Source organism: Perca fluviatilis, chromosome 12 (genome assembly GCF_010015445.1).
Source record: "Perca fluviatilis chromosome 12, GENO_Pfluv_1.0, whole genome shotgun sequence".
In the NCBI taxonomy this organism is placed as follows: domain Eukaryota; kingdom Metazoa; phylum Chordata; class Actinopteri; order Perciformes; family Percidae; genus Perca; species Perca fluviatilis.
The window spans coordinates 14,763,621-14,777,609 of NC_053123.1; the positions used below are offsets into that span (position 1 = coordinate 14,763,621).

General features: G+C 39.5%; 1 protein-coding gene across 2 annotated transcripts; it reads left to right on the top strand.

Moving 5' to 3' along the window:
* Positions 1-486: 486 nt before the first annotated feature.
* LOC120570233 (sorting nexin-4-like) lies at positions 487-12,784 on the top strand. Of its 2 annotated transcripts, XM_039818470.1 has the most exons (15): positions 487-643; positions 1,483-1,607; positions 2,167-2,308; positions 3,309-3,458; positions 5,841-5,888; positions 6,149-6,204; positions 6,521-6,593; positions 6,947-7,008; positions 7,258-7,323; positions 7,490-7,579; positions 8,651-8,750; positions 9,062-9,207; positions 9,895-10,009; positions 10,665-10,708; positions 11,043-12,784. In XM_039818470.1, the coding sequence occupies exons 1-15, from the start codon at positions 548-550 to the stop codon at positions 11,044-11,046; spliced, it is 1,317 nt and encodes a 438-aa protein (XP_039674404.1). In that variant the 5' UTR covers positions 487-547; the 3' UTR covers positions 11,047-12,784. The 2 variants fall into 2 exon arrangements, with proteins under 2 accessions (XP_039674404.1, XP_039674403.1); XM_039818469.1 differs by having other exon boundaries at positions 10,665-12,784.
* The last annotated feature ends 1,205 nt before the right edge of the window (positions 12,785-13,989 follow it).

Below are 13,989 nucleotides of genomic sequence, written 5' to 3' on the forward strand. Positions count from 1 at the left end.
ACGAAGGAAAAAGTCAAAGGAAGATAAAAATGAAGCCAAAGGAGGGTATTGGGTTCACCAATTCAGCACTTTCAGAAACCATCAAATGATCTGATTTAAATGTGCACCAGTCTGAACTATAATCATGTTGGCTAATACCAAGTGAATTCCAATTTTGTTGTGCTGAATTGAAACTTTAAAACTTTATATGTCCACTTTCAATGTTGCCGCAATGTCAGTACAAATCTTACTGCATTGTTGCATTTTACATTATATCATATTATTTTAAATAATACTTAAACTATTGCCAGAGATGATTCTTATATTATATTGTTTTACTCTTGTAACATGTATTTATTATTATATTTATATTATTATATTGTGTTTTATTATTGATTTAAAAAAAAATGTCGGCCATTTGTGATATAATTGACATTAGTAATTCAATACCGTTCATTTAGCTGTATCAAACATGATCAATGATCAGTGGCCTCAGACTGAAACGCGCATGCGCACAACAGCGGGAACCCTCTGCCAGCTCAGCTGACAACAGCAGCTCCTCGGCCAGATGATGATGGCAGACTCTGGAAGTAACGAAGAAGTAGCTGTGATCGTTAACACCGACATCACTTCAACAGAATCCGAGAACAACCTTATAAACACGGTCGTACTTTTTGTTGTTCTCTATGAAAAACATGTTTGGAGTTTAAAAACCTGTCTTCACTAGTGAAAACTTCCCCATACAGGCCTAACGTAATGTAAGCTAATGTTAGGTGGAGTTAACAGTGACATGAAGCAACGGAGACTTTTCCACTCACCTTTTCAAAAAGCTGTTGCAATGTTTAGAATGTTAACTGGCTTCAAAACTAAATGTAGCTACTAGTTCCGCAAGGTAACGTTAAGCTAAAGTTGCAAAGTTGCTAACAACAGTGGTTCGTCTTTGGTAAACTTTACTCCTGACGTTAGCTTGCTAGCTATAGCACGTCTGAACGCTAAGTCTAAAGTTTAGTTTAAATTAGCCAGAGTCTTCTTTGTGTCCTGCATGTCTGTCCAGTCCTAATTACCGTGGTTTCTAGTGAGAAAGGACAATTTCCGGGATACATGAGCAACGATTTCTATGCCTTTGGTGGAAGTATTGGCTTGTCTTGTGACCGGGGCACACGCCTGTCATAACCCTGTGTAAAGAATCACAGTACCTTCAATAGCAAAACATCTGCCTGCTTTTCTGTGCTCATCTGGTTTCATGCTTGTCAGTCTGTTTAGAATTGAATAGAATACAACTTTATTGTTTATATTATTTATTGTGTATTAGAGTGGAAAAGAGAGAATGTTTTGTTCTCTAGGAACCTGAGAACACATACCTGTCTGTTTATATGTTATTTTTTCTGATGCTCCATCATATATTGGCCACATACCTTTTTATGTTTTTCTCTCCCTCTTCTATTCTCCCTTTCTTTGACTGTCTTTCTCATGCTCACACAATATGTTTTCTTGTCTATGTAGATGGTGGAAAGAGGGACAGCTCTGTTGAGAAAAATGGAGATAAATGTGGCAGAGGCAGAGAAAAGAACAGGAAAGAATACGGTTAACATGCAGGAAACCTATACAGTCTACCTCATAGAAATACGGTAGGTCATAAACTGGAGTGTCTAGTTTTCTGCTGCCATTTATTGGCCTTTCGTTGTTTTTGAATAACCTACTGTTACTTTGTGCAATACATAAACAACTTTTCAGGTTATTTACCCTGATTGTTATCTGGCTTACTGGATGTACAATGCAAGGGCACCATCACTGCATCTGGTACTTAGCTCCACACAAAACAATTGTGAAAGCAAAAGCGCTGTGGAGATAGGTCTGGCAATGCAAGACGACCTTGATTGTGACAGCTATATAAACAACTTAATATGGTGGTGCATACATAAAAATAAAAAATAGCCGGGACAAGAAGAGTGGAGTGGGACCACATAGTCCTACACTTTATCAGTATTAAAAGCACATAGGACATATTTGCTTTATCTTGAACATTGTTATTTCGAAAAGGTCCTTAGAGTAATTAAGCCAAAGTTAGATGAGATATGTTGCTCATTCTGTGTCTTAAGTTGCTTTGAACATCAGTAGCTTAAATGCCTTACCACTTCTATCATGACACCTGATAACAATACTGTTTTCTCATTCCTCTGTCTGCAGGCCAGCTGAAACTGTTCCAGAGGGGGGTACGCCTGCCACACCTGACACTTTGTGGAGACGCTACAGTGAGTTTGAGTTGCTCAGAACATACCTCCTGGTCACCTACCCCTACATCATCATCCCTCCACTACCTGAGAAAAGGGTGAGTGACAGATACTGTAGGTGGAAGGAAACTTATAATTAATAAATAAAAAGATAAATTAAGGCCGTCTATTACACCTATAGTTAATTTGCTTTGGTCCGAATGACTTGATGAGTTTGTAAACTTGGAGCGTGGTTCGGTTTTATTTTTACACAGAGGAAAATCCTAACGAAACCGAAATGCAACACTACCAGAGCTTATTGGTCAGATATGTCTGGGGCGGGAGCAAGAAAATAAATACAGGAAGAAGGTCCTTTGTTCTGGACTAGTGCATATTTCTTGCATCTCTATGGACAAACCAGCTTATTTCATTGAAATCATTTTTCGGACATTGTTTTGCAAGCAACATTACTACGTCTGCTCTAATCATGAGAATTCGCTCTGTTCTGTCTCCAACTTTGGCGGCGGCTGGTTTGACCACAGAAATGGGAGTGACGGCAAGCTTGACTGCTGTCTATTTCTGTGAGAGAAACATTGCAAGCTGCCACAGTTTGCCTGGTCTGCCGCATCGCAGATTGCAAAGCACACCTGACTACAGGAATCATTTAGGTCAGACTTGCGGAGTACAAACATAGTTTGGGCGGTTCGAGGTCAGGTCATGTTCTCACCAAAAACGAACCGCTCCAGAGTTTGTTTGAAAGCGTACTGAGACCACCTCTTCAAGGAGGTCTTGGTACGCTTGTTTGGTCCGCTTTTGGCGCGCATCCGAGTGTGATTGCTTCATTCACACATGCCCAAACGAACCGCACCAAGGTGGAAATCGAACTTTAGTGTGATTGAACCGAACTTAATGAGTTAGGTGTGAAAGCCCCCAAAATGTAATTAATTTGCTGGGTAAAGCTAATGAGTTTTTGTGATATAACTACTTCATCTGTAGTTAGTTAATGACATTTATTTAGTCTTTCTTTCATAGTTTGCTGACAGTAAATGGTGCATACCCTTGTCTTTTGAGGTGGTATTCACTTTTTCTTTTTAACTCCCTGGATTGGGCCTCTTGTAGGCAGAGTTTGTGTGGCACAAGCTAGCAGCAGACAACCTCGACCCAGACTTTGTTGAGCGACGAAGAGTCGGCCTGGAAAACTTCCTGCTGCGTGTTGCATCGCATCCTGTCCTTTCCAATGACAAAATCTTCTTCCTCTTTCTGACAGAGGTTAGTACTCAAGCATTTAATTATTATGTTCCACATAATGTCCCATTGAATTCTGCCATGCATATGTCAGACATGCACACTCTCACACACTCACAGTCTAACATGGATTTCAAACTGACAATAGCACTGTGGCAAAACAATGCACGATGCTGCACTGGTAGGAGGATGCAGACAAAGAAGAAGAAGTATGAAAGGGCAATTCCAGTCAGAAGGGATATCATGCTGCTGCGGAAGAAATAGGGGACGAACCTGTTGCAATGGCACCCCCTACCGTACTTATTGACATGAATGACAAAGCCTTTTATTTTTGCCACAGAGCTATTGCCACGCGCCCATACCAGGTAGAATAACTACAAGTTCATAATTCTATTTTCTGTATGTCTGTTAGTATGGAAGTAGCCTATATCCTTGACGTTCCACTTCCGGGATTGCTCCGTTGCTGACGGAAATTCCGCCGGATTTCACTCATTTAGGCCGGATATCCATTGCCTTGGGTTTCCTTTGTGTTGACATTTTAAACTCCGGTCGATTTATAACCTTTTCTTAGATCTTTGCAGGGTAAATCCAGACAGCTAGCTAGACTTATCTGTCCAATCTGAGTTTTCTGTTGCACGACTAAAACAACTTTTGAACGTACACGTGTTCCACCAAAACAAGTTCCTCCCCGAGGCTATTTTGCAGCGGCACCGGGGCTTTTCCTTGTGCCTAGCACCGCCCTAGCACCGCCCAGGAGTGATTGATTTAAAGAAATGCCAATAATCCAGAGCACATTTATCTCCCATCCCGGAATGCTGTGTGGACTAGACTAGGGCTGGGACGATTACGTAAATGCGTCGACACAAATAATTTGCATTTACTAAATAAAATAAATAAATAAAACTTGTGTGCAAATTAATTACTGTAATGCGGAACTAATGTAATGTGGAACTACTGTAGGGCTGTGCAATTAATTGAATTTCGATTTCAATTTCGATTTTTGGCTCCCAACGATCACCAAAATAGTATAATCGAGAAAAAAAGATTATTTTGCCATGTTCTGTTTTGAAAGAACACTCTTATTTTGTCTTGTGTTCTGAATGACACATCTGCCCCTCTCGAAGCCTGTCAGGGAGGCAAGTCGTGTGCATATCATCCGCTGGAATTTAAAACCTCAGTGCGAGTAAAGATGGCAGCAGCGTTTGGTGAGCAAAAAAAGGCAAAACCAACTCAACTGTCTGGGAACAGCTAACGTTAGCTAACCCTGCGGTCCCTCTGCCTTTGCCCCCCCCCCGCTGTAATATGCTGTCTACGTTGTATTCATAGACATACTGCTCAAAACTAACATGAAAAAACATAGTAATGTTCCCTCAGCGTTTAGTTTTGTTGTTAAACTGTATGTAAATGAGCAGGGACGTTAGATCACCTGTTTCACGTAACGTTACTCTAAGGTACCGTCTATGTGCTGGATTTTTCCTAAGGTCAGCTAGCAAATAAGCCCATTGACAGCGACATTATTGTTGATATTTTGGCACAGTGTTTAGTAATGACAGTAGTAGTGGTCATAGTGAGTGAACATGTGATGTGAGATGCACATTGTGCTATGTCTGTGGAACTGTTCATTAGCTGTGTGATATCTGTAAAGCTGAACCGACTCACAGTAGTAAAACTGATTATATTCTGATCCAAAGACTCTTTCTGTGAGATAAAGGACACTAACCGATTATACCCTGGACACTATCCATTATATCCAAATGTTAATGAGTAATCATGTTAAAAAATCGTTTGTTAAATTTCAATATTGACCAAAATAATCGTGATTATTATTTTTTCCATAATCGAGCAGCCCTAAACTACTGTTAGATACACGGGTTCTAGGGACACCTAAACTGTAGCCCCGCCTTAGCCTTAGGTCAGTTCGAGTAGTAGGCTACAGGCGAGAGAGTGGCGGATAAGACAAGGACTGTGTGTCGGCGTTGTTCAGCAGTTGTTGGGTATGTGAGTGGAAATACATCTAACATGCTATCCAACGCCATCACCCAGATGAAAAAAAACTGTCCAACTTCTCCTCCCTACAGTGCTTAACCAGCCTTTAGATACAAATAATTAAAGTCAAATTAAAGGGAAAAGAGCTCAGATGTTAAACAAGAGCTTTTTCATTATTTTACCTACTGTTAAAAAAAGCAAATACAAGTTAATCTCTCATACACTACTCTTCTTGCACTTGCTCTGTTTACTTTAAGTTTTTATTTGTGTATTCCTCCTGAAAGTGACTTTATTTTGTGGTTGGATTGATAGCCTACATCTGGCTTCAGGTTGCACTACAAATTAATTTTACTTGAACAATGCAGTGTTAAACAATCCTGTCTATCATGTGTCTGTCATCTGTCAATCATCTGTCCTCAGGAGAAAGGATGGAGGGAGGCGGTTTTGGAGACAGGCTTCCAAGACAAGGTACACAGTTAGTTGTACTTTGTCTCCTTCGCACTTTAGTTTGATAGTACATTGTCTAACTGTTTAACAAACATCCATCAAGTTCCTCTTTTTCTGAATTGCTTGACTGAGAATTTAGTTGTAAAATAACACTGTGAGTGTTTCAGTCACTTGTTTTATAAAAGGCAAACTGGATCATATGTATTACTTTTCATAGATTCTCCTGTATGCCATATGCATATAAAAACCCTGTTAACGTGTATAATTCTGTTCCCCGCCAGGTTGACTCCAGACTAAAGTCTCTGAGTGCCATGTTCAGAGTCAAAAACCCTGACAAGTAGGTGTACAATGGACAGAAAAAAAGTTTGACGATCATTAGTTTAACCAGGATTTATACAAAGCAGGAAATGTAGTCAGATTACTGAATTATCGTGAAAAAATGGTTTGAAAGTTGTTAATGAGTAGACTTAAAAGTGAACGATCCCAGTGGCAAAACGGGTAGCAAGAGGTAACATTAGATGGTAATTAGGTGATAATAAGAGTTTCTCATTAGTAAACATCACACATTAGAGCAAAACAAACTGTATCACAAAGAAATGCTAAGAGTCAGTTAAACACTGTTTAAGTTATGATCCATTTGTTGTGTTCTCCAGGCGATTCACAGCACTGAAACACTACAGTGATGAACTGAACACTGTCATCTCTCAGTTACTGAGGGTGCGGGCGGTGAGTTTTGGGATGTGCAAACACACACACACACCTATATTCAAATGTCTGCTTAGGTTTGGCCTGTGGTTTTCTTGTACACCGTACTGTGCTGTGTAACATGGGCATTAATATTTCACTGACATTTAGTCTGCCAACTGCTGAGAAATATAACTGGGTATTTAGCTTGTTAGATTTTGACCTTCTTCATCAATTACTTTAACTCTGCCATTTTGTCTAGGACAAGTAGTACACAATCAGCGTGTGTGAGCTCCTGTGAGCGCTGCCTACATTTATTTCTGAAGCAGCATCATTCTGGATTCATTTTTCTGACTATCCATAACATATTAATGATTTGATTGTCTTTATTTTAGAAAGTAGCAGACCGGCTGTATGGAGTTTACAAGGTCCATGGTAACTACGGCAGAGTCTTTAGGTGAGAAACAGCTGTCCTGTTGTAACTGCATTTGGACATAAAATCATAGTTATGGCCTAAAAGAGGGCACTACATGTAAACAAAAGAGCATCAACAAGCCTTAAGTTAAAATTAAAAGGCATTCAGTGCATATACTGTATCAAGATACCTTTGGTCTACACAGTTGCTTATAGACACGTGCAAGCCATATCGTATTTAACATCAGGTTGAATTTAGTATTTCTTGAATTCTGTATTGTTGTGTCTCCAGTGAGTGGAGTGCTATTGAAAAAGAAATGGGAGACGGACTACAGAGTGCTGGCCACCACATGGACACGTAAGTAGACTAAAGATGCACTTTAACTAATGTACCCTCTCTAACACTCAAACTGTAGCTTACACTTACATGTGTTTACATGTGTCATTAAACTACTAACTTAAACACATACAGTAATACTTTTTGTTGTTGTATTTGTTTACTTATGAATGTGATCTGTACACAGGTATGCTGCATCAATAGATGACATTCTGGAGGAAGAAGAGCACTATGCAGACCAACTGAAAGAATACCTTTTCTACACTGACGCTGTCAGGTGTGTGTTTGTGTATACTTAAAAGAGAGAGAGAGCCAGGCCAAACAAGCTAATGTTCTTGTTGGTATTGACAGAGTGTCAGACTAGATTGTAAGTCAGCACACTTGATTACCATATGGTTTGAAGAAATATCACAATATATCAATTAGTCAATTGAGAGAAAATGAATCGCCACCTATTTTGATAATGGATTAATTGTCTAAGTCATTCTCAAGCAAAAATACCAAACGTGTGATGGTTGTGGTAGACATTTTTCATTGTTTTCTAATGTTTTATAGATCAAACAATTAACTGACTAATCATGAAAATAATCTGCAGATTAATTGATAATTAAAACAATCATTAATAATAATAAAAATAAATAAAGGATATGCCATCTCCAGGGTATTGGTCATTAGTCTGGCAAGAGTAATGTTAGTGGTTGTTACATGTTACATTACATTACATGTCATTTAGCTGACGCTTTTATCCAAAGCGACTTACAATTGCTATATGTCAGAGGTCTCACGCCTCTGGAGCAACTACGGGTAAAGTGTCTTGCTCAGGGACACACTGGTTGATGTACCACAGTGGGTATTGAACCCAGATCTCCCACAACAAAGGCATGTGTCATATCCACTGCGCCATCATGTAGAGATAAACCCTCACTTTTCCGCACTCAGTATTGCTCTTATGTTTGTTTGGTTAAAGCTTTTCTTAGGTGGGTTTTAGAGCTGTCTGTTAAATAAGGAAAACATTTACGTGCTGTTCTTCCGCCTCATGTTGACTTTGTTCTATATCTTTCTATTCAAAACAAAGCAACATGTAGCGGTGCTAATGCAAACATTTTATAGCATATTTAAACCATCTTTCAGCAGAGCATGTAATGCAGACCTGTAGTTGTCAACGGGTACTGAGGTTATGGCTCCTTTTATTAGATGAAGATCAGCTGTGTCTTACTTCATTAATAGTGGTAGTGAAAGTGTAATTTCTGTTTGACTGTAATATTAGTATCAGGATGCAACACTGTCATAGGACTACACATTTTTGTGGTGTAAATAAAAAAAATTGTCTGTGTGTTTGTGAATTAAGGTCAGTATGTAGGAAACATGAGTTGATCCAGTATGAATTGGAGATGGTAGCTCAGGACCTCGTCCATAAGAAACAACAGAAAGAAGAGCTGGCTACTGGGGTAACGCACTAACACTCACACACTCGCTTATTGTCTCTCACTTTCTCACACATTCTGGGCACATACACAAGTGGTACACACACACACACAATGACTGTGTCAAAATTGTGCATGATTACACATAAGCAATATAAAGTGTGTGTGTGTGTGTGTGTGTGTGTGTGTGTGTGTGTGTGTGTGTGTGTGTGTGTGTGTGTGTGTGTGTGTGTGTGTGTGTGTGTGTGTGTGTGTGTGTGTGTGTGTGTGTGTGTGTGTGTGTGTGTGTGTGTGTGTGTGTGTGTGTGTGTGTGTGTGTGTGTGTGTGTGTGTAGACAGTACGTATCTTTTCTCTGAAGGGGATGACCAGTAAACTATTCGGCCAAGAGAGCCAGGAGCAAAGGGAGAGCAGGTTGGCAGCCCTGGAGCAGAGTATCCAGGAGGGAGAGGAAACACTCAAAGAGAAAAACACAGAGTGCGGGTAAGCTCAACCCCAATTATGAAATCCTCCACCTTCTTCTAATTTGTCTGTCTTTTAAAGGAATATGCCACCGATTGTTGAAATAGGGCTTATTACGGTCTGCCCTGGCTGTAGATAGGTGGACCAATGCATTTTTTGTCTTTTGTTGGCTCACTTTTACTCACAACATGCTAACCGGCAACATAGGATTCCATTCACTACGCTAAGCTAACTAGCGGCGGCGCTGCCAGTGTTGCACCGGACTAAAACAATGCATGCACAACAAATGTGTTGGCCCACCTATCTACAGCTAGGGGAGACCGTGATAAGCCCTATTTCAACAAACGGTGGCGTATCCTTTTAAATGTATTCCTTCTTAAATGTCAGGTCCGCTCACTCTTTTCCTCTGTCTGGAAATACAGTATATTGTCTGTTTTATAGTCAAACAATTTGCAGATACCATATTACTTTTTCCAAGCATGAAGTGGTGGATAGAGTTCCTTCTGTGAAGTCTGAATCATAGCCCGGGGTAGCCCAGAATCAAAATCAGGTATTGGGTATGAATAAAAATACATCACTAATATTACTCGGTAATTTTGAAAACAAAAACTACCACGTTGTACGTTCTTCTTTCTCTTCCGTGTCTTCTGGTCCACCATCCCCACCTCTACTTAACACAAAATGATCTTTCTGATTGTGTCTCTTCAGCGAGTTTGTGCAAACAGCCTGGGAAGACATTGAACGTTTTAAGGAGCAGAAGGACAAAGATTTGCGTGAAGCACTAATCAGCTATGCCATTATGCAGATCAGCATGTGCAAGAAGGTATGGGGCTCTTTTCCACAACGCGTATGTTCTTGTAAACTTGCTTACTTAAAGGTCCCATGACATGGTGCTCTTTGGATGCTTCTATATAGACCTTAGTGGTCCCCTAATACTATATCTGAAGTCTCTTTCCCAAAATTCAGCCTTGGTGCAGAATTACAGCCACTAGAGCCAGTCCCACAATGAGCTTTCCTTACTATGTGCCATTTCTGTGTCTGTAGCTATTGAGGAGGAGAGGGGGGGGCAAGGTGGAGGGTGGGGGTGTGGCCTTGACCAACTGCCACTTTGCTCGTTTGAAAGCCATGATGTCTCTCTCTCATGGGTGGGCCAATTTCTTTGGGTGGGCAAAGCAGAGAAAGGGGAGGTAACCTTGCTCCTTATGACCTCATAAGGAGCAAGATTCCAGATCGGCCCATCTGAGCTTTCATTTTCTCAAAGGCAGAGCAGGATACCCAGGGCTCAGTTTATACCTATCGCCATTTCTAGCAGGCTGGGGGAACGCATATTAATGTTAAAAAAAAAACTCATAAAGTGAACTTTTCATGCCATGGGACCTTTTAAAAATGCCAGGCATTTTGTGATGTTGATTCTTCAGCATGTTCTGCTCCCCATCTGATTTGAGATTGAGAAAATTGTCTTGTTTTTGCTGTCTCAGGGAATCCAGGTGTGGTCCAACGCCAAGGAGTGTTTCAACAAAATGTGAGCCACTAGCTACTCTCTTGCACCAAAACAATAGTCAATCAGATTGTTCAGAGTGGGATCATCAGCCAATCGTTAAACTGCAGTCTTATGGAGATGGACCACGGGAGCCCAAATACTGCCTTCACTTTGTTTGCTACGTTGAATGATTTCTCTCTCTCTCTTTCTCCCTCATGCACACACATTTATTTAGAAAGAGTTTCCAAGTCAGTCATTTGGTGGATCCATGGCTCATTTTTTTTTTTAATCCAAGTGTCTTAACAGTACCATTCTCTTGGCTTTCTGCTGACGTTGCTTTCATACTTTTTGTACCTTTTCCTCCTTTGTTGCACAGCTGACAGCATGTCCAAGAGGAAAATCCTGCACTAATAATGCACGATAGCTGCACATTGGGAATGGCTGTGCAGTGTATTTCGGTTGTTGCACTTCTGTCTCTTACCCTGAAAAATGTAGTTATGCGAAGCTGCGCATTTCAGTCAGTGGTTCATTTGACTCTTTTTAGAGTTTCCTGCCTTAGAGAAGTTGAAACAAACTGTGTTGTGCCTTTCCGATGTTTTACTTTTAGAGATTGTACTCTTTCTGATGACAGAGTGAAAACAAGTTCTACAGCATCAAGCTTGTTTGGTCTGATTTTGACCCTTTTAAACACATTATTTGTCACTGCACTAAAGCATAAAACTCTTACTTGGATAATGAGCCTGTCGCCCATGCTAAAGTCTGCAAAAAAATCATCTCCCTACATAAGCATCTATAAACCATTCCCAGGCCTCCCAAATGTAGCAGAACTTTGAAATAAAAGGGCCGACGTTAAGGAATTAGTCTGAGAATTGTTGCCAGGAATTATATCCAGAATAAGGAAGTGTAATCTTTTGAAATTCTAGTTATTAAAAATGTCGGGCGGAGATCATTCAGAAACAAGAAATTAGATTTTAAGCCTAGGGAACATAGACCAAGCTTTAGGAAGTCACTACAAATTCACTTCCTTTTCTTATTTTCCTGAAATGCGTTTGAAATGCTGTTATTGATTGATAGCCGACCAAAGTACTTATGACCAAGTACCAGTCTGTATAGTACGGAGCACAGGAGAGGGGTTGACAAGCTTGGGGTAGTTTTGGTTATTGTTATTGATATTGTTTTGTTTTTTGTTTTGTGCCAAATCAAAGAGCCATGAGTAAGATACAGTCATGAAGGCCTTACAGGGTTTTGGTTACAGTAGAGCCTCTTTTTCTTGAACTCATTAATGGAGTTTTCGAAGACCGAAACATTGCACCCCCAGAAACTACCTGATCTACCAAGTGCAACCATAAGTGTTGCTAGCAACACACTTAATAGATCAGTGGAGCCTTTTCTTCGCTGTCGAACTTTATAGCCTTAAAACGAACATTGGTTTTGTACAACAGGGGAGGGACAAAACATTTGTTTGTCCCTCTTTGCCAACTGTCAATGTGCCTCGCCCCTTTTTCTGATGTTAAGTTACTGCACTAACTAATAGACATGAGTTCAAAGCATGCCTTAGGTCAATGTTTATGAAACATACTGACAAAATAGTGGAAACCTTTAACTACAGATGTTGGCTCCTCAAATTCTGGCTCAGTACTTATGCTATGTACATACACAATACATGTGCTACTTTTGCTTCCTTAATGACATCCACCTAAGGAGGAAGGATTGATACTTATGGACATGTAAAAGTTGTGCAGAGGTGACTTTCTGTCAGTTTACCCTACCTTTTCAGAATAAACAATCAATTCACTCAAATAATCCCAAATTCAGGCTTTATGTACGTATGTTTTATAATAAACGTGTTAAATGATTGTTTTTATGTTCATGTAATCATTGTGCTGAGACTCTAATAAACATATTTCTTTTTTTAAACTATTTTCAGTGCGTTTTCATAACAAATGTACAAATGAGTCTAAGGTGATGCTGAAAGCTAGGACGATATGTGACACTGCTGGTTTCACACAAAGTTTACAGATTACTGAGCCAGGATGCTTGATGACTTTTCATGTATGGGACATTTTGTTTTTCTTTGTGTCTAAAAGACTAAATAAACTTAAATGAGCACATTCTTAAGGTCAGACTATTGTAATTCATCTGTGTCAAAGTAACACAGCCTCATGATGGTGTATGGATTAGATGGGCATGTCTGTGTCTATTCTGATCAAGCATGAATTATCAAATCACGGTTATGATTTTTTTGTTAAAACAGATTTTTTTGCTAAAACAGTAAGGATATTAAGCTACTTCTTATTTAGTGGATACGTGCATCAACTGTTTAATATCTACATGCATCATTCTTATAATATGAATATTGTTAATAAAAAAATTTAAGGTGTTATTGAAAAAAATAGGTCCTATAAGCTTTGCTAAGGTGTTTGATTTTCAGCCATCAAAAAATCATAGGTTATTAATCATTCTTGGAGGTATTTAATACAACTTAGTTAAATGTGATTTGTCTGGTAAGATTTAATGGATGTAGCCCTTCCTTCACCATTTATGATCTACAATATGAGATATAGGCCTACTTTATCTAAAACTCAAGCAAATTCGCAGTATGGTGGTTTGTATTGCAATTATCTTGTCAAAAATGCCTTTTGAATATTTGTACACTGCAGCTAGGAAGGGCTCGACAAAGCCTTGAACATTTTCACGAGTATTGGGATTTGAACGCCTCATATAGAAAAGATTGGTTGAAGGTGTGAACTATAATTGTGAATGAAAGGCGCCACCTGCCGATCAATACTAGTAAAGGCATTTCAAGTGGTAATGTAAAGGAGCTAGGAACATGCTCTCTTTTCAGATCCACCTACTGGTTGGTTTGCATGAGGTCATGTGAGGTTTTCTCAAATAAAAACCTAACATTAATTTAACATTATAAACAGACCAAAGCCTTACATTTCCAAATCCATTAATTCAGTTTTTCTCAGAAATCCGATAGGGCCTAGGCTACTTTAATACATCCAAGTCAATCATAGCCTCGAGGCTGTAAGAAAGTAGCACAGACTTCCCAAAATCGTACCCAAATCATAATGGAGATGTTTCATTGTATAGGCCTAGACATGCTGATAGGGGAGATTTTGTTGAGAATTTTTTTTTTTTTAAACATGATGGATGGATCCTGTCAGTTATGGACTAAAATGAAAGGGGCACAATTACAATTTCATCTCAGTAATCTAAAAGGGCGACGACTGGAATATTGTTCTGCATAATTGAGCTTTTTCTCGCACTAATCGATGTTGATAAAGACGAGTACCAAATTGTTGATAACAGTCATAGCA